The 26,266-nt window shown below is 35.1% G+C and overlaps 1 protein-coding gene across 2 annotated transcripts in view; it reads right to left on the bottom strand.

The window, feature by feature from the left end:
* Window positions 1-260: 260 nt before the first annotated feature.
* The window catches only part of LOC127863520 (discoidin domain-containing receptor 2-like), a 93,409-nt gene continuing 67,403 nt past the window's right edge, over window positions 261-26,266 (bottom strand). Inside the window, exons 8-15 of one of the 2 annotated variants that reach the window (XM_052403061.1) lie at window positions 24,782-25,062; window positions 23,817-24,015; window positions 16,000-16,196; window positions 12,947-13,078; window positions 8,178-8,305; window positions 6,423-6,620; window positions 5,326-5,560; window positions 261-4,441 (exon numbers count right to left, since the gene is read on the bottom strand). In XM_052403061.1, coding sequence (XP_052259021.1) covers window positions 4,109-4,441; window positions 5,326-5,560; window positions 6,423-6,620; window positions 8,178-8,305; window positions 12,947-13,078; window positions 16,000-16,196; window positions 23,817-24,015; window positions 24,782-25,062 — 1,703 coding nt within the window. In that variant the 3' untranslated portion in view covers window positions 261-4,108. The remainder of the gene's footprint in view (window positions 4,442-5,325; window positions 5,561-6,422; window positions 6,621-8,177; window positions 8,306-12,946; window positions 13,079-15,999; window positions 16,197-23,816; window positions 24,016-24,781; window positions 25,063-26,266) is intronic. The other variant, XM_052403062.1, reaches the window with a different exon arrangement.

Here is a 26,266-nt window from a genome sequence, read left to right as displayed (position 1 = left end):
GCAGGATCCACCATTTTCAGCAATATTTCTAGTCTATTTGTTGCCATAGCAACCAGAATTCTCAACATAGGAACAAAATGAAATGACGTGCATAATATCCATATTGCCATCTGTCCATATTTCAAGTTTCATGAACAAATATGAAAAACTTTTAAAATTTTCGCAGGATCCAGATAAGTGTGACAGACACACAGAGCACAAACCATAAGTCCCTCTCTGGTTTCACTAAAAGGGTACTAATAAAATGATAAACATACAGGTTTTATTTCATCCATTTTTATTTTATGAAATATTTCGATAAATAAACGATAAAGTATTCAAAGACGTGGAAATCTGGGCTGGGTCACCCGCAGATTCATACACAATAGGAGGGCAAACACTGAACACATACAGACGGACGAACATAGGAAATATGTTTACAGAGCCAGCACTAAGTTTGATGTACATTATGTCTGTTAAGAAAGATTTATCATATATATGCATTTGAAATGATAAGCTAAAACATATAAAATGTGTTTGAAAATACATATACACTTAATTCAAGTGCGTATATTTAGTAGACAAATACTGAAACAATATATGTACACTTGTATTTTTATGAGATTCTGGACACATTTAATAACTGAATTAAACCTCTAACACTTAGATACGTATTTTTGTGCATTTGAACCCCCTAAAAAATTTATATATCTAATTTAAGACATTTCTTACCAGATTCAAGTTTTTAAGGCTTCATCTCAAAACCTTAGATACTGATCAACAGCAAAAAAGCATAAAACCTGAACAGACTGTGAGTTACCAGGTTGTTCTGGTTTTATGCTGTTTGCAAATAGCCATTGTGAAGTTGCTTCAAAGTGGGAAAGGGATAAGATGGTTCATGAATCTTTAACCAGTAAAGTTATGTTCGTTATCTCTTTACAAAGACTTGCATTTTGTGTCTAGTTATCAAGTTATGTTTATAAAGTTTTGAAGTTATTCAATGCCATTGGTTAAAATAGACTTGAGAGAAACAATGACTACAAAATGTACACAAAAGGATTGACACAACATTGTTAACAAATACAATTGTGCAGAAAATGAGCAAAACGCAAAAAATGTCATCCTTTTTTACAATCCATGGGAGACAACCATGTAGTTTAATCATACATTAAAGAATTACTTCCCTTGTGACAAAGAAGTTACTAAATGACCATTTTTCTTTTAAACTAACACATACGTCTTTCACATGTTTCTGTAGCAAACATTTGTTTTAATAATTATGTAAATATATGCACTTTATATGCATAATATTACAATGTTGTTTTTTCAACTAATCTCATAAATTCCTACAGCAAGAACAGCAAAACATTTACAATAAAATATTGTTCACAATTTGTAGATAAAAAAAAGCTATTCAGTAAAATGCAAGTTAAAAAAATCCTTTCATTGAAACCATAATGACTAGAAAATGTCAATACAATGTACAATCACAAATTAATACAACACAAAGTATATGAACAATTGAATAAAAAAAAGTAAATGAATTAGTCACATCATTGACTCCAAGTTTTATTCCTCCTAATGTTACTAAATTTCAAATTAAATTGTGAGTAAACTTTAGTGCAAAATTATATTAATTACGCCCAACCATGGGCAAACAGTTAAAACAGTTAACTATTTTAATAAATACATTCTTCCTGCCTTTTGTGAACTTGAAAATTATAAGAATCTCAAAGAGGGAAACTATATTGTATTGAGACAATGACTGGATCTTTCCATATCCCAATCTTTGACTTAAATTTGTGCAATCAATTACTTTTGCAGTATTGAATTTAAATTTTTCATATGAATTAAACTCTTAAAATTAGACAAGCTACTTTCTGGAATAATGAAGATTAATTTACATTAACAAAAAGAAGTGACCATGTTGTCCTTCCTAACCAAACAGTTATTTAAAGAGATAATTCATTAAAGTGGAGAAATGCATGTATTTTTGATACATTAAATTATATTTCAAATCAGAAATGCTGGAAAGTGGCACATACAAGAAGCAATTAAATTCTGTTATCAATAGAACAACACTATGACTATATACATTTGTACAATTTCACATCAATATATACAAAACATATATATAATGTAATTTGGTTGTGTACAACAACCATGTAAAATAATTCATGAACATCTGATTTTTTTTTCATGTACTTAAATCATTCAATTGTTAAACTGATGAATATGTCAATAATTCATATGAACAGTATCATGATTGGTGCCAATTATAAATTTTATAAATAAACTGCAATTCTGACATTAATAAATCAATCAATCTAATGTTAGACAAAATTAATATAGGACACTATAAATATCACACCTGTGTAAATTATTTCAATAATTGTTATTGCGTACTTTAAAGTTATTACTGTAAACCAAACAAACCACTGAACTTATATTATCATACTGAGATTTTCTCTATTCTGTAAGCCTTCATAAACACCAGCCTAAATGAGTACATTAATTTTAATGTGAGGTTTTATAAATCTTTATTAAAGAAGAACATAATTAAAGCATGACTTGAAATCTCATTACAACATCAACAAGGACAATTTGAATGACAAACTGTGTGTCAGAATACATCAAAGTTGGCTTCAAGACACCTTTATAAAAGCCTGGTTGCTTGAAATAACGTCAAATCTGTTATGCAACATGAGAAAATGATTTCAAAACATTAATGGGCTGAATTATGATTCAAAATGATTATACTACAAATGACAAGCAATGCAAGCTCAATGTCATGTCCAGACAGCGCTTTAAATGCAAGGAACCAATCTGTTTGTTTTTTTTCTTCAGAAAACATCTAGAAAGAATCTGTCGTCAAAAGGAAACATTTCACACAAAAAAACCAACATAGCTGAACAGTGATCAGTCTAGTTAAATCTCAAATTCCGAATTCAATGTCTGAACACATGATGAAAATAACAAATATGTCAGAATTCATATGAACTTTGAATTACTATATCTGACAATGAATATTAAGCAGATATAACACTTTCATGCTCAAATTCCAAGGAAAAACAAAACTTTCATCCTTGGCTGGAATCCAAAGTGCCATCTTGTGTCTACAAAAAATAAAATTGACATAAAATACAAAGCCTGCAAATGTACACAGCTTTCTGCACACTGAAGTGTTCTCTGTAATTATGTGCAGACATGCACACACCCCGTACCATTGGGAGGATCTGTCCCAATGTTTAACTGGATGTAACGATCCTCATTAATACAATGTTTTCCCTAGAGTAATACTTTTCACATTCCCTTGTCAATTAGACCGCACTAGTGTGCACATGTCTTACGTTCCCGACTGCAATCTTGTAACCAAAGTTTACAGGAAAGCATTTATTTAATTGCAAACGCAAACATGTAATCTGTAGTAAGACATTTGCAACTTTATCTTGCAGAAAATGACAAACCCATTTTTCACTAGACTCTGGTATGCACAACAAGTTCTTTGTGAGAAATCTGCCTTTTAATCATGAAAAACTGCAGATATTTTGAGTACCGGTATACACCGGTACAACTTGTGAGGGAATTGTCAGATTAAATTAATATCTGAGTTTCAAGCCGGAATATAGTTTGTTCCCTTTTGCACAGTTGGTTTAGAGACTACCACAGGACATGGTTTAGAGATTATTCCAGTCCAGGCTGGTTTGACAGCAGACTCTGCTTCACTATCACCCTTTCTAACAGCTGTCTTCCCTTTTAATGAAACTTTTGGATTTTCTGAAAGTGAATTGCGTAGCAGAACGTCCACAACGTCCTTGTTCTCCGTTTCAGAAACATCCTCATCGCTGTATTCAAATAGTTTGTGATCGCAGTTCATCATTGTTACAGTCCTTGGATCCAAATCAGCTTCATTAAAATTAGGAAGCTCCGAAAATGGCTGACCAATGAAACAAGAAATCGAGTCGCGACTTGTGCGCAATGGAGCAACAACTGCAATTTTCAATTTTCTGCTGCAATCTTGTTCAACAAAACTTGAACGTAATGGAGCAACATTTTTTTGACCGCATTCTGATTGAAAATTACTCGGCTTGGAGATTGAACCCTCTCCCGACTCCTTGTGGGCGGTTAGTCAGCAAATTGGGACCTTTATCTGGTTCATCTTTTCATCCTTCGGGTTGTAGCCCATGTTCTTGCGCTGTAGAAACATCTGGATTTCGCGGAAACTCGGCCTCTCGCACTCCGTTCGATTCCAACACTCGAGCATGAGGTCGTATATTTCCTTGGGACAGTTCACAGGTTGTGGTAGGTAAATTTGTTTATTGTCATTGCGGTAGTAGTGCCCCGCATTCTCAATCACTTGTTCGTCGTTCATGACATCATACGGTTGGTCGCGTGCAAAGGTAAGTATTTCCCACAGGGTTACTCCTAGAGACCAGACGTCTGACCTTGTCGTAAACTTGCCCTGAAATGGACAGGAAAGATTGGCTGTTACTCAATCGCACACAAAATGCTTTAATTATACCAAAAAGCAGTTTAGATTTGTAGAAACATAATTGAATAATTATGAAAAATTATTAATATTTTCAGAATAGTTAAAGCAGCACAAACAAATTTGAGTTGCAATATAGTATTATGTAAATTTGGTTTAATTTTGCTAAGATCAGTGCTCCAGCTAGAATTTGAAAAGGGCAGGGTGGCTTTTTTGTCAAAAGGGCACTTTCGACGCGCAGTATTTTGTGAAAAGGGCACTTTCGACGCGCAGTATTTTGTGAAAAGGACACGTTCGAGCGCAAGGGTGTTTCTGGAATGCTTTCTATTGCATGTTAATTTATATGTTATAAATAATTGTATTATTCCCATTATTACTAAACCATTCAAATATAATGTCTACAATGAGGATTAAACTAATTACAATGTAATAAGAGATTTATGAATTATCATATGTAAGAAAAAAAAAAAAAAAAAAAAATTTTTTTTTTTTTTTTTTTGGGGGGGGGGGGCAGGGCGGAGGTTCGGGAGGGCAGGGCGGAGGTTCGGGAGGGCAGGGCGCGGCGCCCTTCGATTTAGGCCTAGCTGGAGCACTGTAAGATTATACTGTAAGAACAAAAAATCATTATAAAAATCCAACCCCTGTAGCAAAAAGTATGATCAGCTTGGAAAAAAGGATATGGTGTCCGCCTAGTGACTTTGAGGTCACGGGTTTGAAACCCACTGTGGGAGCATTCTTCAAATCTCCTCAAAGACACCAAGCATTGGTTCTATTCAGGAAACTGATTCAAGACCCTTCAATAAGCCTTTGGCTTCCAATGCAATTTTGCTAAAACAAATATGTTGCAACTAAAATACCAGTAATATAGACTCCCAAGCCATCCATCGAATGGGCAGCACAGCACGACCCTCGATTCTGTAGTAATCAGCGCTGTACAGACTCCGACTCATGCCAAAGTCTGAAATCTTGATTGTGAAGTTTGTGCCCACGAGGCAGTTGCGGGTGGCCAGGTCACGATGCACCATGTTCAGAGACTCCAGGTACTTCATACCTGAGGCGATCTGAGACGCCATGTAGATCAGGCAACCATAGCTGTTAACAAAGCAGGAAATAGGGTATGTCATTATGGCACATTTTTTATAAAATAAATGAAGATGAAACCAATTAAGTCAGTCAAAAACAAAAGCAAAATTTTGTTAATATTTTATATCAAAACCTTTTGTTTTTGGACTTTTTTTTCTTTCTAGTGTTCAAACATTTACATTAACGGAAATACGCCAAAATAATATGCCAAAAAACTAAGAGAAAATACAGGGTAATAGTATCCTAGCATATAACATAATCTGCCTGATGGTTCACATTTGATAAATTTAAGTTGGGACTTGACTAAAATAAACTGTGATTGTGTCATCTTCAAATAAGGCACAATACATTTTTAGTCTATATCTCGCACACTTTTTTAACAAAGCATGTTGCCTTTGGTTACAGAATTGATAAGTGGCATTCAATAATAGAACCCTAACTTTCAAAAGCAACATAACATCATTGGCTTTACTAGACATAACACCTTAAATGAATCAAAACAAACATTGTTAACTGAGTTGCCTCTCCAATTAATATTATACACAATATTAAATAAAAGTAACATATTGTCTTTATGTCTACAAACAGATGGATGGCCTCATTTTACCCCGCCACACACACTTAATTGTAGGGAAAGCAAAACACCAAAAAAACTACTCCCAGCGACCATGTTTTTCACCAAACAAGAAGAATATTTTAACTTGACCAAGCTTGAGAGACATCAGACAAAACTCAATCACAAAAGCTCACCATAAGCATGATGTGGTCAGATGAGCTAAAAACACAAAATAAGGAGGCTCCATTAAAACCTCACCCTCTCACTTGCATGGGCATTATAAAAACGTAACGACACTTAATAAAGAGCTCATACCTTAACGTCTTTGCGTGGGTTGCCTCTGCCATGGGAGACTCGGGTACGTGGTCCAGCAGGAACTGGTTGAGGTCTCCATACTTCATGTACTCCACAATCATACACAGCGGCTCCTCCCTGATACACACCCCAAGAACACGCACAATGTTGGGGTCCTTCAGCTGGGACATGATCTTTATCTCCTTTTGGAAGTCTGCCCTGTAACATGGTTTGAAACAGATAAGTGTTTGACAACTATCTGTATTCAGTTTCGTATCCAGTTATGACAAAAAAGTAAATTGACCCAGAAGAAGATTCACGCTTTCCTGATATATAACGCCTTAATAGGCTTTTTCATAGTATGTTTATACAAACTTGCAACATGTTCTTTACGCTACTTAAAAAAACAATTAAATTAAAGAAAAAGAACTTTTTGCAACATAAAGAACATGTAGCCAACATGTAAAAACAAACCTTGAAAAAGCCTATTTCTGTGTCAAACTATTTGTTTGTTTGCATTTTACATAAATTTTCATCAGCACTTTTTCTTTGTGCATTTTTACAACATCTTGCAGACGTTTAATAACACAAAAACAATATGAGACATGATTCAGGTAAAAAGGGCTTATTGCGTGTTCATGAAGTGTGGTCCCAGATTAGCCTGTGCAGTTAAAACACGTGTATGTCTTTTTTCTTTTAAAGGATGTCTCTTCTATGCAAAATGTCTGACAACATAAAGGTGTCATCCCTGATTAGCCTGTGTATACTGCACAATCTAATCTGGGATGACATTTTACGCAAATGCATTTAGCCCTATTTTCCAACACCAGTGCCCATATGTATGTTTTTATTTTTCATGCAATTTCATCAGCACTCTTTATTTGCATAATTACTACAGCTTTAGACTGTTTTATTATACACAAATAAAATATGTTGATAGTTATATCATAACAGCATTCAGATTTTTATTTCATTCTTAATAAATCGTTCATAAAATGATCATTCATAACAATGCTTTTAGGCATCTTTTGAGCATTAATATCACCACATTTTACTATTTACATATGTTTCACAATACCTTTAACTTTTACCTTGACCTTTGTTAATCATTTCAAAGGAAAGGTTTAACATTCATAGAATGATGCCCACACATTTGATGGCATAACGAGAAATAACTTAATAAAATTAATAAAGATTAACGCAGTGTCGTTTGATAATTACTTCAAACAAGTGCACATGTTAAACCATCAAACCTGTATCTTCCATTAATACCTGTATGCAACACATTTGCACATGAGCTTATTAAAATACAAGGCAAAAAAAGAACACAGGTGAGAATAATTTTGGATTTCCAAACCATAAATATGACTGTAAGAAAAATAACCAATTAATAACGTTTTTATGATATTTTTGACAACACACCAAACACATATAATTGAAAATTTGTCAATAGTTAACATTGCAACGAAAAAACTGGGCCCAAATCATATAAGAATGAGCAATAAATTTGACCGCAAAGATTTGCTTAATGGTAGAAATATTATTAAAATATCTTGAGGAAATAAACCAAGGATAAGTTAAGAGTTTTTCCTGCAAAATGGCACCTTAAAATACCTATTTATGCCTTTTGGCATGTCATTTCCAACCATAAGGTACTTATGAGAAGCAAATAGCATAAAACCTGAACATACACAGGCTTTTTTTTGTTGCTGGCTGCATATAGCCATTTTCACTTTTCTTCTGAATCGGAAAGGGTTGAATAATCTCTGAACCTACCTGGCCCTGTCGTCTGCCTCCTTCCTAAGCATCTTAACTGCAACCAGGATGGGCCGGTTGAGGTACCGGTTGACTTGGCAGTCTTCCTGGATGTAGTCATCGATGTCAACCGCTTCACAAAGGTGAACCTGCATACATGACATAACCAAATCTTACTCTAGTATTCATGAGATGATATAAATGAAGCTGCTCATGAGCATTTTCCTGGGCTGTTTCAATTCAGAGTACGTGGCCTATGACAATTCAAACTGACATACCGTATTTTACCATGTATAGCGCGCTCCCATGTATAACGCGCATGCGATTTTTTAAAGCAAAAATGGAGAAAAAAAAGAATTCAAGATCAAATTCCTATCATTTAGATTATTCTCTTGAGAACACCGTATATGTCCTTATTGTCGCGCACTGCGTGTGTTTTTTCAAGACCCCTGCGCGTTAAATTCACACCACTATAACCTATTCCTCACATTTGAACAGTGTAACATTTTCATTACCTGCCGCTCACAACATCGTATGACATAGTCTTCTGCAGACCCGCAACATCGCAATGTCCAATTTTACGCAAATCGTCCGTGGATCCCATTTTATTTTTCATCGACTTAAATATTTCCCCATTAAGAGATGCTCCCGATTTAATCCAGTTTGACCCGGTATTTCGCGCCGTCTCTGCGTCTAGTTGATCGGTATTTATAGTGAGTCAAACAATACACCCAAACGCTCAATTCCATACAGTTGGTGTTATCGGCGTAAAGCCATTAGACAAATATCATTTGTTTGTCTCTATTGAAAGAAACTAAAATGAGTCTATATCTCTATTGTTGGTTTGTAACCTACATAGTATACTCGCACGGTAGCATATTAATGCAGATATCGGAAAATCATTGATAAATGTATTCGTCGTTTCAATGCTAAGGGCCGAGAAATTTCGGCAAATCGGAACTCAACTAACGTATAACACTTGCTCAATTAACCGTTTAACTCCACCTCCGTTCTCTGCAAAAAGGTTCGAAGGCGGAGCTTTGCACGTGCTATTATTTAATTGGACGATTGCCATTGAGGAACAAACACACGATTGGTTCGGCATGTTGATTGCTAGACAAAGGAAGCCAATTTTGTCGGCGAGAAACTTGTCGCTTTATTGCTTCAGACAGGAAGCGGCTTTCCTTTGATGACGTCAAACTGTCAATTCACATAGAGTGCAATTTTTCGGAATTGCTAACATTAAAATTTGGATTTAATTATCAAAATAAAGCAAAAGCCAAGTTGAGAAATATGATTGAAATAATTAGCGTCAGTTCAAATAAGACGTTTTGCGTTGTAAATCAACGAGTTTTCATGACAACAAAAACTTAAACAAACAATACCGCGACGACGCGGGGATTGATATACCTCGATTTTTTTTAATGAACAATCAATAAAGAAGTGTTAAAACCAACAAAGACATTTTTTCATCTTTTAATTTTTGTCAAAACTGTTACTACCCCGTTCATTCCTACCCTTTCCCGCTTTTTGTTGTTTCGACAACGGCCCTTTCAGTCTGTAACATTATAGGGTGTAGTTTTCTGCAATAAAAAAATGGCGGCAATTGTGAAGATTTACGATTACGAAATAGATTTTTTGCAATTTAGCAACCAGGAAAGCGTTGTGTCAATGTATTACGCGCACTGAATTTTTATTTTAAAATTTGAAGGTAAAAAACTGCGCGCTATGCATGGTAAAATACGGTAATTATTTTCCTAAATTTAAACTGACATGAATTTCATATCCTTCTGATTCAGACATTAATTCAATTCTCACTGAATATGACACTTAATATCTTTTGTTTTTGTATATAAATTGTAGATTTAATTATAACCTCTTTTATTAATTCTAACATATCAAAATATTCCTGATTCTATCACCTTAAATATATTCCTCTAAATTGTCTTGTTCACTTACATTCGCTGGAGTCTGTGGCCACTGTTTTAATTAAAATGTCGGGCAGGTAGTGAGTTGCTTTTTTTTTGGGGGGGGGGGGGGGGGTTGACAGGGGGGGATTATGCATAAAAAACAAGTATAATGATGCTTATGTTAGTGGTATTGGTAGTGGTAATGGTTATTTTCCCTTTTTTCATGACTGTGATGAGATGATCTATGCTACAAGTTGTCATGGAGTTGGCCGAATTTATTTATTATCAAGTACCCGTGTAATATAACAGGGAGCAAATTTCAAATATTTTAACAAAATAAATTCAACATTCATACATATTTTATTGGGCATGCATTAACATGTGTGGATAATATGAATGAAAACTTATAAATGTAAAAAACATCACAATAGCTCACCTTTTTTTTACAAGTAAGAATAGCTTTTAATCTGGGAACACAAAAATAAAATCTATTGCAGTTTGTGATATTAGCTTTTGTCCCAGAGAGATTACAAGATGCCTATATTATCTATAGCATCATTAGCAGCACTCGAGTCTGGGAACAACAATTTGCAGAGAAAATATTTTATTGCATCTCCAAGTAATAACCAATCATCAGAGAGAGAGTTATTCACATTGTTTCTCATCATCATCTAGAAATGTGTCTGCGATTGTCATGAAAGATTGCCCCACCCACTTGGCTCCCAATAAGCTTGCTTTATACAGCAATTACAGGTTGTTTTTCCTTATGTTATACTTAAGAAGATATTTTTAATTCAATTTATATCAAAATTAATATCACAATAATTTGAAGGATTTTAGTAAATCATAAGTTTCACAAACAAATAAATTGGCTTTCAGACGTCCTTTATTAATGAATAATTAATATTGTGTGTTCTTTACAGTGTCATTGATGAGTTGGGTGGCAGTAATAGTGTTTGATAAAGCTATTCTGCTGCTGATGATGATGTTGATAGAGCTACTGGTAAGGTAGTGGTGACCTTACAAATATGGTGTCTGACATGTGCAATGGAAACCAATTACTGGTACTACCCATTATCAGGACTCAAGTGTGCCTCAATACGAATTGACTTTCAAAAAATTGGATTTTTTTTTTAAACACAAGACTATTGCCAAGCAATATATGTCCCCTACCGGCTCCACCATTGTCAGAATATTGTTGTTGTTGTTGCCATAGCAACCAGAATTTTAGACGTAGGAAGAAAATGAAATGATGTGCATAATCTCCATATTGCCATATATTGTTATCGCAGAATCCAGAAAAGTATGCAGGATCGACCATTTTCAACAGTATTTCTTGTCCAGTTGTTGCCATAGAAACCAGAATCTTTGACGTAGGAACAACATTAAATGATGTGCATAATCTCCATATTGCCATCTGTCCATATTTCAAGTTTCATGAAAAAAAAAGAAGAACTTTTAAAGTTATCGCAGGATCCAGAAAAGTGTGACAGACTGACGGACACAGAGCGCAAACCATAATTCCCCTCCAGTGAAACCAGAAGGGGACAACAAGCATTTTCTTTGAATTGATATCCCCAGCCGAATATTAATTTTGTGACAAACACACAGACTGACTGACAGACAGACAAAGCCAATTCTATATCCCTCTGCCTTTGGTGGGGGATAATAATTTAATTAATAAATAAGTTCAAACTAAGCTGGCTGAAAGAATTTACTGGTTGTGGATTGCAGGCAGTCTTATAACCAGGGGTGTTGTTTAGGAAACACCTCAGGGAAAGAAAAAGCCCAACTCCCATCACTATCACGGTACACAAAAACTCTTCTCTTGTAGATCCAGCAAAGCTAAGAGCACTTTGTAAACTTCTGGGAATTGCAAGGGAGGAATGAAGCTGCAATATTGTGGAAATAACACCCTGGTTTATAGAAATGGTTTCGTCACAGGGATTGGTAGAGGTTTAACAGTAGTGATTATATGGACGCAAATATTGACACAAAATTATGGATTACAAATCTTGCACCAGTGTTTTCGATCACCGTTTTGGTCCTTTTGGAGTGCAAAATTTGTTGTTGTATTAATTAAAATTGCAAAAAGGTCGCCGTGGTGTAATGGATATGGTGTCCGCCTAGCGACCGGGATGTCACTGGTTCGATCCCCACCGTGGCAGCGTTCTTTAGATCTCCCCCAAAGACACCAAGTACTGGTTCTAGGCCCAGGAAACAGACTCGAGAGCGTTTATATAAGTCTCAGGCTTTCGATGCAATCAAGCTAAAATAAATATGTTTAAACTAAATTTGCAAAATTATTGTTGTTGTTTTAAACAAGTGTTCAGCGGTCAGACATATGCCCCTCCCCAAACACCTTGACCTTTGACCTTGTGACCTGAAAATCAATAGGGGTCATCTGCCAGTCATGATCAATGTACCTATGCAGTTTCATGATCCTAGGCGTTATGGTTCTTGAGTTATCATCCAGAAACCATTTACTGTTTCGAGTCACTGTGAGCTTGACCTTTGACCTATTGACCTGAAAATCAATAGGGGTCATCTGCCCGTCATGATCAATGTACCTATGAAGTTTGATGATCCTAGGCCTAAGGGTCCCTGAGTTATCATCCGGAAACCATTTGGTGGACGGACCGACATGTGCAAAACAATATACCCACTCTTCTTCAAAGGGAGGGCATAAGAATACTTTAAAATTGAGAATTTGTGTTTTCAGTATGATGTTAACTTAGGTTCAACTTATTAAGCTTGGTGAAACATTTTTTGTGTGAAACCTTATTTTGGGCAATTTTATTTGGGGAAAATAAATGTCCATAGGGAATGGGGCCTTATACCAGCACCTAATTCTAACAAAAAAGTTCACTGCACACTCACCTCCCCGAACTGTCCCTCTCCCAGCACCTCAACAAATCTCAGGTTTTCACGAGGAAACTCAACCACGGACAAGTCGAGACTGAGTAACAACTCGGCGTTAGGAATCGAGTACACGCTGCTTCCAGTGGCACCCTGAATGTACGAAAGAGAGATTGTTTTTAATAATATCCTCTTTCTTGGATAACTGGGCGTAGAGTATCATCCCAGATTGCACAGGCTAATCTAGGACAAAACTTTAAGCACATGAATTAAGCCCAGTTTTCCCAGAACAAGGATCATATCATGGAGGTAAGTTAGCCTCCGCACACAACTAGCTGTTCAAGAAAGACTTTGTGACTATTGAACTACATGGGAGGAGCAAAAACAAGACTACTAACACCTTGAACTGCACCTTGTAGCCTTGCAATACGCACTCATTGTCCCTTAACTACAAAAATACACAGACTATAAGAGATAATTATTCAAAGCAATGTGGAAAAGAACACATTTTGCCAGGTACATCAATTTTCCCATTACACGAGAAATAAAGACAGTTGTTTTTCATTATATAATTTTGAGACTGCAATAAAGACACTTACTACGCTGTTCATTATTCAGATGTGAGATAGTTATACATTATTGTATTTACTATTAGCTCTTTCATGCGATATTGGGTGGCTTTTCTTGATTATATTTTGGAATTTACTGGCAAGATATAAAATACATGTCCTAACAACTTTTTAAAGTATTTATTCACAACCTGGTACATCTGTTTCACAACCTGGCACATGCATTAAGCCCCATTTTACCATAGCAAGTCTCATATGTTGACAGGTGTTATGTTAAGACCTTTCAGTAAGTTCAGTTGGTTTATATGACTAGATTTGCTCATTAAATAACTGGCCTCATTTTTGTGTGATATGAGATATGGATTTAACAAAATAAAACACATTTAAAGGAATAGGATAGCCAAAACAACCATAATATGCTAAGTAACCAAGATGTCTTTTCCCAGTGTATATGAATAATGTAACTGAATATTAGTTAAACTATATTTTGGAAAAAAACATTTGAACATTGCAATATCACTGCATTTGTTAGTTCTTTTTCACTACTGTAACTGGTATGTATTAATATTTGTATACAATAAATAATATGCTTTCTACGTCTCATGCCTGCAATTTGATGGTTTTGTGAAGTACGATGGATGTGCAATGCTATTTATTTTTATTTTAAACCAGGTGCCTAGTTATGTCTAACATTCATAAAACACTAATACAAAAGTATTACTTATATTGAAGCCCTTCAACACTAAATAACACTTTGTCATAACTACATGTACAGCCTCTTTGACATACAAGATGTAATTTTGCAAAAACTGTGAAATAACTATTGCCGCAGAGATCTTATGTTTGTTTCTTCCAAAGCACGAACATTGATGTTTAAAGTTACTTAACATTCATTTATAGAAGTAGGTTTCCTTGTGTCCGAAAACATCAATCGCACTGTGCAATTGCCTCCTCAGATTTTGCTGCGTCACAAAAAATGAATCTTAGGACATATCTGAACGGTGAAGCTCAACAAATGTTTCTTCATCCTTATGCTAAAGTGATTTTTTGCCCCAAATTACAGCCTTTTACGGGCTGCTTTCCATTGGCAAAAAGTAACATATTTTCCCCCCAAAATCTGGAGAAAAAAATCCCCAAAAGATGCAGAACTTTTCCTATAAACTTAATAATTGGTTTATTGAGTTTATTATACGGGAATATAATTCTGTAACACTTAATAACATTAATTTTGAAATGCAGTTAAAAATTTGCTTATTCTCAGTTAGAAAACTGTTATATATTATCATATTAAAAATGTATCATTTTTTCCCGATTGCATGGTTCATCTCCTTACTTTCTCAATCCAAATGGAAAAGGCTGTAAGATATGATGCCAAGAAAATCACTATGCTCTGCTAAGGATTCATACTATCTGCTAATGGGACCACAAAACCTTGCATGACTTAAGCAGAAAGGGAAGCTCCTGACAGACCAGACTGTGCAAATTAATATATGGCATTATATCCATTTTCGCATGCAGCAGCTCAATTAATCACACCCCAGGATTTTTCATTTCTCTTTTATGGAATTTGATCAATATATACTGAAAATAATGCACAACTGTTGAAATCCGAAATGAGGATGAAGGGCACATTTGCAAAAAGACAGAAAAAAAATAAGGTATTTTAACAATGTGTCTAGAGGTCTACAATGTGCCTGTAGGTCTACAATGTACCTGCAGGTGTACAATGTACCTGGAGGTCTACAATGTACCAGCAGGTGTACAATGTGCCTGGAGGTCTACAATGTACCTGGAGGTCTACGATGTACCTGGAGGTCTACAATGTACCTGGAGGTCTACAATGTACCTGGGGGTCTACAATGTACCTGGAGGCCTACAATGTACCTGGAGGTCTACAATGTACCTGGAGGCCTACAATGTACCTGGTGGCCTACAATGTACCTGGAGGTCTACAATGTACCTGGAGGTCTACAATGTACCTGGAGGTCTACAATGTACCTGGAGGTCTACAATGTACCTGGAGGCCTACAATGTACCTGCAGGTCTACAATGTACCTGGAGGTCTACAATGTACCTGAAGGTCTACAATGTACCTGGAGGTCTACAATGTGTCTGGAGGTCTACAATGTACCAGGTCTACAATGTACCTGGAGGCCTACAATGTACCTGGAGGTCTACAATGTACCTGGAGGTCTACAATGTACCTGGAGGTCTACAATGTGCCTGGGGGTCTACAATGTACCTGGAGGCCTACAATGTACCTGGAGGTTTACAATGTGCCTTGAGGTTTACAATGTACCTGGAGGTCTACAATGTACCTGGTGGTCTTCAATGTACCTAGCGGTATACAATGTACCTGGAGGTCTACAATGTATCTGAAGGTCTGCAATGTACCAGGTCTACAATGTACCTGGAGGTCTACAATGTACCTGGAGGTCTACAATGTACCTGGAGGTCTACAATGTACCTGCAGGCCTACAATGTATCTGGAGGTCTACAATGTACCTGGAGGTTTGGAATGTTGAGACTCTGTTGATGCACGACATCTGCAGCTGCGTACAGCGCATCATAGTTTGGTGGGGTGAGGTCGAGCTGGTTAAGAACCATGCCCCGGAGCTTTGGGACCTGGGGCGGGTAGATGGGCGGGAGTGCCACCTTCAGGGCTGACTTTGTGACGTCTGGTACAGCGTAGTCACGAGAATCTAGAATGAGAAATATGAAATTTTAAGTTACCCTTTTACCAATCTGCATGTTGATGCATTTGTAGTTCATTAGAAAATTCAATTACATTAAAGACCTTTCTCACAAGATTAAAGATTTAAAGGCCTTATTTCATGCATTGTAAACAAATCACAATATGTAGCTGTAAAATGTTGTTCAAATAAAGCTTACCGCATATATAGATATTCTTTAAATTACTCGTGTTTGTCCATGGGTTAGTAAAATGAAGTATGCTTTGAGAACAATTATGTAAGAAGTGCAAAAATAATAATATGCTCTTTGTACATGTTCAGTCATTGAAACATAACAGTATTATGTATATTATATTAAGTTGTTATATCATATATGTATATATAAATGCATCAATAATACAAATGTTAATTCTAGTGTATAAACAGTATTGCGATGATGAAATTAAAAAATTTCTTTGTTAATTTATTTTTTTAGAAATCCAAGTCTTCTTTATAACGATGTTTCCTTAAGACAAGTCCGCCCACATTTCCCTATATAATCTAGTTATCAAAGTGAATGCACATATCTCAAACTTCTGAGGTTTCAGTGGCACTACTCAAAGATAATCTGGATAGAAAAGATTTAGACATGAAAAGCATTTAAACTATGCAGGGCAATAAAACAATCTGAGAAAAAAATCTTCAAATTCTATCAGTATGGCTATGGTATATGTAGTGTTTTCTGACATAGAGTCATTTACATTAAAAAAACTGTCAAGTGTTGCTCTGGGAAAACAGGGCTTAACTCTTTCTGTGCTGGAACCGAATTTTGAAGGCCTTTGCAAACAGTTTGGATCCAGATGAGACGCCACAGAACGTGGCGTCTCATCTGGATCCAAACTGTTTGCTATTCTTATAGTATTTTTTGAAAAAAATTGAAGAAAATGCTAATTTTAGAAATTCAGCAGACGACATTTTAGCAGACAACAAATTTCCCAGCATGCAAAAGGTTAATGCATGTGCATACTGTGTTTTTGCACTGCGTGCGCAGGCAAATCAGGGACGACACTTTCCGCTTTAATGAAATTGTTTGCTTAAAGGAAGTCTCTGATAAAGGAAAATCCAGCCTAGGCGGAAAGTGTCACAAACCCTGATAAACCTGTGCGACTTCATAGGCTAATCTGGGCTAATCTCGGACGACACTTTATGCACATCATTACATGCATTAAGCACTGTTTTCCAAGAGTACCCCTTATGTATAATCTTTAACCCGACCTCCAAAATTCCTACCTGCTACTTGATTTTCATAGCATTTACGGTGAAATGAAGTTCATTATTTTTCTGTTCTACCACATCTTTAATTTCTTGAATTTTACACTCACACACACCCAAGTAATAAATTTTAACATCTGAGGAAATTTAGAGGAAATAAACCATCAAGCAATGGAGGTAGAGGGAATTGTTTTAGTTTAGGATTGTATCATACAAAATCACAAGACCTTCCAGTATGTTTTTTTTTCACCAGACAGCTTTACAACTGTAAAACAGAGCGAAACCATATGGTGTAATCTCTTGTTAACAATAATAGCTACTAAACGCCAATAGAAGGATTTAAGATATTAACTCTTGTTAACTAATCTTAAAAATATCCATAACATCAATTATTGCTGATGAAACTGCTCATGCCGGTACATAGAAAGCAATATTTCATATCCAAGAACAATGGTAATAATTATGGATGTGGATATAGTAAGTTTATGATATGTTTACAAATAGAGATTATTACAGCAGGGGAAAAATTAGATTTTTGATAATAACAATGAACCAAGAAACAAATTGTCTTCCTGGCGTTTACAAAATATTTTGCACTTTGTTGAGCTTGTGCATAAAAATTAGAACAGCAGAAAAGTGGCGAAAAAAGTAATGTGGGTTACGAGACTAGTTCATAATATTATGTCATCATTGATTATTAATAAATAACTATTTATACATCTACAAATTTAATTGAAAGTTTAATTACACATTGCTTATGCATGTATTAAAGAGAATCAAATCGAAATGGGTTTGTTTCCTATTGACAACTTATTTCTGTCACTTATAATTTGAAAATAATAGTTGCATCAATATTTTGCATGACCTTGTAATAACTAATATACAAAGATACTACCATAAACAATGTAAAATATAGTTCAATCTTACCTATATTGGCTTATAAAGATTAAGCGTCACATGACATGACGACTGAAACTGGTCCATACCTTTACCTAAAGTTAAAGTTTCAACTTGAGACATTTTGATGACTTACCTTCATTAACTATTTCTCTGTATATTCATTGAATCTATATCTCGAAAAGCTCATTAGACTCTGCTGCAGCTGTTGATCATGATTATTATGAACATCACAATGAACTGATGATGATGATTTTATGTGAGATGAATTTCACAATTGCAGTGTTCAAGGGCTTTAATAATCATTTAATTGCATTTACTGTCCACAACTATCAAGAATGTGACACTCTTCATATCACTGGTAGACATGGGATCTTACACTCCCAGGAAACAATGTTACCACGGATTCTTATCAAAACACATCTACTGCCAATCCTCAACAGTTATGTCAATGTTCTTGTTAAACTACACCACCACAGCTGGGAGGCAATGACTCTACCAGAGGAGACCAAAGTTTTGTTCACACAAAGTATATTAACCCTTAACCACGCAGATACGCACTTTGGTCTGTTTTTAGTCCCTTAGACAATCAAATAAGATTAAAGACCTTTCTAATAATACATTAAAGTTTTAAAGGCTTAATATTCAACCCTAAGATTCTGATGAGCAGCAAACCGCATAAAGCCTTAACAGCCTGCTAGTTACAAGCTGCTATGGTACTATGCTGTTTGCATTTAGCCATTTTCCCTTCCCTTCTGAGTGGGAAAGGGTTCAAACTTTACCAGTGATAACACCCTAGGCTGCTTAACATTGGAGCCTCGCTCGGGGAAAATGTTGCCTAATGCATGTACGTAGTGCCTCCCAGATTAGCCTATGCAGTCTGCACAGGCTAATCTTGGACGACACTTTCGGCCTAAACTGTAGTTTTGCTAGGAAGAGACTTCCTTTAAATGCATAAAAACAATAAAAGTGGAAAGTGTCATCCTTGAATAGCTGCCCAGCCTCAAATGCTTTTCATAGATTGAAAAACTGTCATAACTGACTTAGAATTAGAGCTCCAGATAAGGATTAAGTCTAAAGGGTATTTCAGCCCCCTGATATTATTGTCAACGCGTATTTTACTCTTTTGTTTCAGCCATAAAGGGTAAGGGGTATTTTCCATTTCCATAGAAAACGGAAAAAGTAAAAGGTGTGTTTAATCTAGAAATAGTATTATTATTTGTTATTTATATTATTAAATGCAAACAGAATATATTTAAACTGACGATATGAACAGACTTTTTTTAAAAATATTCCCGCAAGTTGCTTAAAACGTCCCTTTTTGACCCACAAACATGATGGGCCGCCATTTTTATTACAATCTTATTTTGATTGACTAGTATTTTTTATTCAAAGGGTAACTTACACTAAAACCTTAATTGGATTATTGGTTAAACCGGTAACACACTTTAATTGATAAATAAAATACGTACCAAGATTTGTAAAGCGTTTTGTTACATACTGGGCCGATTTTAATACGTTTTTTATTTGTTCAATATGTAAATAGGCAGATACGCTTCTTATCTGGAGCTTTGCTTAGAATGTTTTAAAAATATATATTCTTATTGACTTATTGAATTCATTTTAAAGTTGACTTGTTAACAATCACACTAAATGAAAATGCTTTTATTTAATTATATAAAACAAAATCAAAAACATGCACAATAACACGTTAATTGTTAAGAAAAAGGGCAGTGAAAACCCATTAATAAAATATATGTAGAGAAAAGATCTAAATTATCAGAAAAATTCATAAAATTCTTAAAATATCAGCATGGTATAAATTACTGTAAAAACATGCATACCTCCCAGAGTGAAATCATATGATAGACTCTATGTATGACACTCAATAACATTTTTATAGTGATAAATGAAAAATCTATGACATGACTTACAGCTAGAAAGTGGGTGGGCTCTTAAATAGGTAAGTCATTCACCAGAGAAATTTTGAAAAAGTACAGTAGATCTACAGTCCATCTTGAACAGAGAGAACACCCTCAATCTACACAGAAAGCCTTAAGAATATATCAGAAGTTTTATTTTCTTTGCATTTCAAGGGCTAATCTGTTACAGGCTCATTTTACAGTTTTAATAAGAATGGCTTAGAACCAGATTAATATGCTGCTGGGGAAATTTGCTACCAACTGTGTTCAGGAAACAAGAAAATAATTTGCAGGACTTAGTTTTATCATCAAAACTCTGGGAACTGGCCATATCAATATATTTTATGTCATCCCACTGGTGAAGTACCGTAAAAACCTCCACTTTCAAATGTAGTTCTTATAGCATATGTGTACATGGTGGGTAATAGAAACACATTGTAATTATTTATGTTATTGGATTTTGTTATTTCATTCATTACACTGTGGAAAATTAGTAATTCAATGGACAGAATACTGATGGACAGTGGGAATTCGAACCTGTTGGGGAACATAGTTGTCATTTCTGAAGAATTCTGCGATTTATTTAAAGGAGCAATTCATGAAAAAATCCCTCCCCATTTAGTATTCAGTAAAACTCTTAATTAATTCACAACTTAAACATTATTTGGGTATAGTTTGATAATAACAGAGAGACAATAACAATATAATCATTTTATCTCATAATGCCAGTTGGACCACATAATTGTACTGGACCACATAATTGTTTAGAAGTACATTATATTGTTGTAAACCCGAAGTTTGACATTCAACAGGAGCCTAAGAAGTCTTATGTGAATATTTTCCCAGAATGCCACAGTGTGAAGTCTTTGAAACACACAAAACATTGGTACATTGGCAAATATTTGGGAATGTCAATTAAGATACTGTTCCGGAGAGAAATTATGTTTTATTACATATATAAGAGGACCTTATCTTTTGTTGTCATGATACATAAATGGTTCACATTCTAAACTTAAGGATGAAACAAATTGTAAATTAAAACATTTATCTTTCCCCATAAACTTAGTGCATCAAGCACATAATCATCCCCTTTTTCTGATATTTTTATGCTCAAGGCATCATACATAGAAAGTGCACTTGAATGGAACATAACTTTCTAGTATCTATTTGCAAGTAGACAACAGGGTATTTTGTGGAAAGTACAGTCGATTGGTGTATAACGGATAGCTAAGGACTTCGAGTTCTTATTTTAACGTAAACACCATGCATTCAGTAATTAAACCATTAAACCTAGATAGACACATGTCTTTCCTATTGAAACATGCCAGCGGTTTTAAATTTCCGAAAAAATATTATTTGTTTACAGCGCGAATTTCATGGTACACTGATTCAGCCATTACCGGATCGCTTAGGTCTTTATTGGATTACATGTGTATCGTGTTATTTCTTGAAATTTGACACAGCATTTGTAAAAAATAATTGCAATATATTCACATTTCCAGAAAGGACATTTATTTCTGCGTTTAATAAGACCAAGTTCATGGAAATCGCTGCACAATTAATGAAGTAATGGCTGTTCAAAGCGATGCACCCTATATTCGGGTCATTTTGAGTTGAATCTATATAGATTTGATAGTGGAAAATATGTTTTCAGAGAAATCGATTTTTCGTTATAATTTGATTATTTTTCATTAAAAATGATGTTTTCACTTATTAATAGCATAGCCACATGCTAACCACATGTGTATTGGACAACTTCAATTGAGTTTATATTTATTTTGAGACAATCCCCATATTCCTGAAAATGGGTCACCACATGTCCGTTATTCACAAAATCCCGAGTTGCAGCTTTCATGCTTATTTTATATGGTACGCATCAATCTGGTTTCTGAGCATTCTTACTTTTGTAAAGGACACATAATACTAAAATATTACATCAATGAACATTATGTTTACCAAACAAAATCTGCAAAATTCAAGAAACCATTCGTCTGCACTTTTTCTGTCATCACAAAAACAGTGTGTACATAATGTGACCTTGTTTTGCTTTCGAAAAAAGAAACAGTTGTAAACATTGACACACATCAACAAAAACATGAATCGACTTAACAATGAAAGGCTTTTTGTATTCAATTCAGAGAAAACTATAAATCTTAACATAGATAAAAGTATTTTGCAAAAAACATTTAAGCTATCCGTTACTCACTTAAATCCGCTATACACTAATCGACTGTATACAAGAATTAGACATATAATGTCCCTTAACCACTTAGATTTGTATTTTGATGCATAATGTAGTCCCTTAGAAAGTTTTATTTAACTAAAGACCATTCTTACTAAAATCAAGTTTTACAGGCTTCACTTCAAATTCTTAGATACTGATGAGCAGCAAACAGTATAAAACCTTAACAGGCTGTGAGTGACTTGCAGGCTTTTCTGGTTTTATGCTGTTTGCACATAGCCATTTTCACTTTGCTTCTGAGTGGGAAAGGGTAATATCATTAACAACAAATAAGTTAACACATCAACATGCAATACCAATTAGGCTGACATAAAGACACACAGACATAAAGGCACACAAACAGGCAGATATATGGAACACTGACAGGCAGACATAAAGGCACACAGACACATTGGAAACACACTGGCACTATGCAGGGTATATATTGACATGGACTATAGCTAAGCAGTTGTATAGCATTGCACATTGTTAACAAAAATTCTTCATTTTCCAACATTCTTCAAAAGTAAAGTTTTTCTGTATTGTCATTGAATATCTCTAAATCTCTTGAACAATTTTTAAAACTTAGCCAAAAATGCTATTTAGTAGAGTTTTTACTATTAAATTATATTTATTATTGGTTTTCATTTTTTTAATATGGCATTCATAATCTTATGTTCATGCTGTTTCAATGGCAAATTACAGCTTGAAAGTGAGAGACACACAGTTTTATATTCTGCTTGCCATATAATTTTTTAACTAACATTAAAGTTCATTTAATATAATTTAACATGCTGATTTTTTTCGTATGGATAGTTCATAATTACTTAGGTAAACAAGAGCACCGCATAACGGGTGCCAACGCTCGGCTGCGAAAGCTTGTCAGATTAAAAAAAAATTTTTTTTAGAGGTCAGTGACCTTGACCCTTGACCTAGTGACCCAAAACTGGGTGTGGCGTGTAGAACTCATCAAGGTGCATCTACATATGAAGTTTCAAAGTTGTAGGTGGAAGCACTTTGATTTTAGAGCCAATGTTAAGGTTTAAGCATGGCGCCTACGGCTGACGGCGGACAGCAGATGACACGATGAGCTGGCTATGACAATAACTCCGGTTTTCTCCGAAAACAGCCAAGCTAAAAATAACATCTTATAAAATAAGTAACTGAAACTGCTTTAGATTACAAAAGTTATGCAGCAATATGGATGTTAATAAGCCATAGAAGCTGTTTAAACATGTGATTCTAAGTGTACGAGCGGTAAAGCGAATATACGGACACACCATGCCATGTATGTACGAGGCATCACAGAAAAGCTTGGGTATCCATGGCAATAAATACCTTGCAATTCAGAACTAGAGGAGGGGAGGTCGGGTAAATTGCGACCTTGAATGGAATCTTTCGGGTCAGAATAACCCTTTAAAACTTTGTCCGCACCGTTACACGTATGCAGCATGTCCATATCCTCATTTGGCAGACCCTTGTACATCGTCCCGTTGGACATTTTCCCGCTCAGCGTGTGGTGGAACGTGTTGTTGACCTGATTTGAAAAAAAATAAGTATGATCTTTACTTTAAGAAAAGAGAGGTAATTTCAGTAGGCACAGGCTAATCAGGGACAAGACTTTCCCCTTTTATGCTATTTTCGGTTTTAAGAAAGTCTTCTTTTGGCAAAAATCCACTTTAGGCAGAAAGTGTAGTTCCTGATTAGCCTGTGTGTAATGCACAGGCTAAACTGGGTTTACAGATTACGAGATGCATTAAACCCCCTTTTCACAGAGCAGGCTCTTTTCAAAATAAATAATATTATTACTGATAGACTGTTGTATTAAAACTGATCCATCTTTGTAAAGATGTAAAGGGTAATGTTATGTGTAATATACAGTTTTTCTGCTGCAAAGCAACGTAACATTACTGAATGACGTTGATGTTCCTTCCTACATTTTTGTTTATTTCAATTAATTTGATATTACTGATGAAGGCTAGGGCAAAAACGTGTTAAGTAATTAAGAAGTTTAATTGAAAACAAGTAACATGTTTGTATATTATATTTTATTTCAACCGTACCAGCTCTGAAGCAAGGTGAAAAAGGATATATGCAAAAAGCATGAAATCACAACAGCCTGCAAGTAACTCGCATTCTGTTCAGATTGTATGCAGTATGCTGCTTATTAGTATCTTAGGGTTGGAAATGAAGCATTTAAAACTTGAATCTAGCAAGAAAATTCCTTAATTTAAATTTGATTTTCGAAGGGACTACAGAAGCGTCAAAAAGTGTATCTGAGTGGGAAAGGTTTAACTGCTGACCTGGTTCATATTCATGGTCACGTGGTCAACAACGGGTTTCATGCCAAGACGGTTGTTGTTCTGTTTCCGTCGTCGATGGCGACACACGATGAAACATACGATGGCAAAGAGGACAACAATCAGACACGCCAGAGCTGCAATGATTATAGGGATGTACTGTTCTTCGAAGGATTTTTTTTCCTCAGGCTTATGCTGTGGGTAGTTTTCGTCATTTTTCGTCTTTTTGTCGGAGCCCTTTCTAGCATCGAAATCGGTTATACCATCTGGAAGGCCGTCTTGACCTGAAATATTAACAACATTTGCTTGCAGTGGTTTCTCACCATTTAGGGAATGGGGCTGGGAAAAATCGCGAACTTTTGACTAAAATTGGGAAATTAATGTCGTTTATTTAATTCTTACAAATCATAAAATATTCATAATTTAAGTGATTTCAATATTATATTGTATAAGTCTAACTTATAAAGCTGGATTTGGAGATAAATGACATGTTTAGACTTTAGAATATTAAAAAAAATATTCTTTTTTGCAAACCTTCAATTGGAAATTTGTAGGGCCCATTGGGCAACAACAAAAAAATTTCCATTGGGAATGGGTCCTCGTAACGGACTCAAATTTGAACAAAACAAGAGCTGTCTCCATAGGATGACATATGCCCCCGATAAACGCTTTGATAGAAGTTATGAGCATTTTTCGAAACCTAAACGCATTTTTCAAAACTTAAATGCCGTCCCTAAGTTCAAGGTCAAGGTCAAAGGTGTCAAAATGTGTGTGCGTATATGGAAAAGCCTTGTCCATATACACAGACATACCAAATATAAAAGTCAAATCTAAAGCGACATAGAAGTAATAAGCATTTTTCAAAACCTAAACGCAAAGTGTGACGACAGACAGACGGACAGTGCGATCACTATATGCGCTACTTCGGGGGCATAAAAAAAAACCTGGCTTGTCATACTGTGTCACAACACTTCTAGATCATGAAAAAGTCTGTAAAAGGTCAGGTGCAGAAAATATTCAATAAAAACAAAACAGAGAGTTTATAACAGTACAAGACCTATTCAGTTTTCTCGCTCATAGGTCTAGATGAAGATTTTAATGAAATTGAAAGGGACACATAAGATTTGAGAAGATTTGATGAAACTTTTAAAGAGTAGATGAATGATGTCTTCCTGCATGTCTTATGAAGAGTTACATGACTGTATTTTGAAGAAAAAAAGGTTTCATAATGACTTAAACAAACAATGTTAAAGACAAAAATGCATCAAATCGAAAGTTGTTTACTGATTAACATTTACTGTCCCCACTGTGTGAGGACCATGTGATCTTGCCTCTTTCACATGTATATTCTTCACACACAAAGAATTGCATTTACTAAAAGTGGATAACAAATTATTCTAATGTACTTTTAATATTATTCCAAGCGATAGGCAAATTAGTTCTTTTGAAGGGTACTTGCATAGCAAGGAATAACAATATGTTGATTTG

This window comes from Dreissena polymorpha, unplaced genomic scaffold (genome assembly GCF_020536995.1).
Source record: "Dreissena polymorpha isolate Duluth1 unplaced genomic scaffold, UMN_Dpol_1.0 chrUn012, whole genome shotgun sequence".
In the NCBI taxonomy this organism is placed as follows: Eukaryota; Metazoa; Mollusca; class Bivalvia; order Myida; family Dreissenidae; genus Dreissena; species Dreissena polymorpha.
The sequence above is the reverse complement of the archived record's forward strand: the minus strand, read 5'-3'. Positions and strand labels throughout refer to the sequence as shown.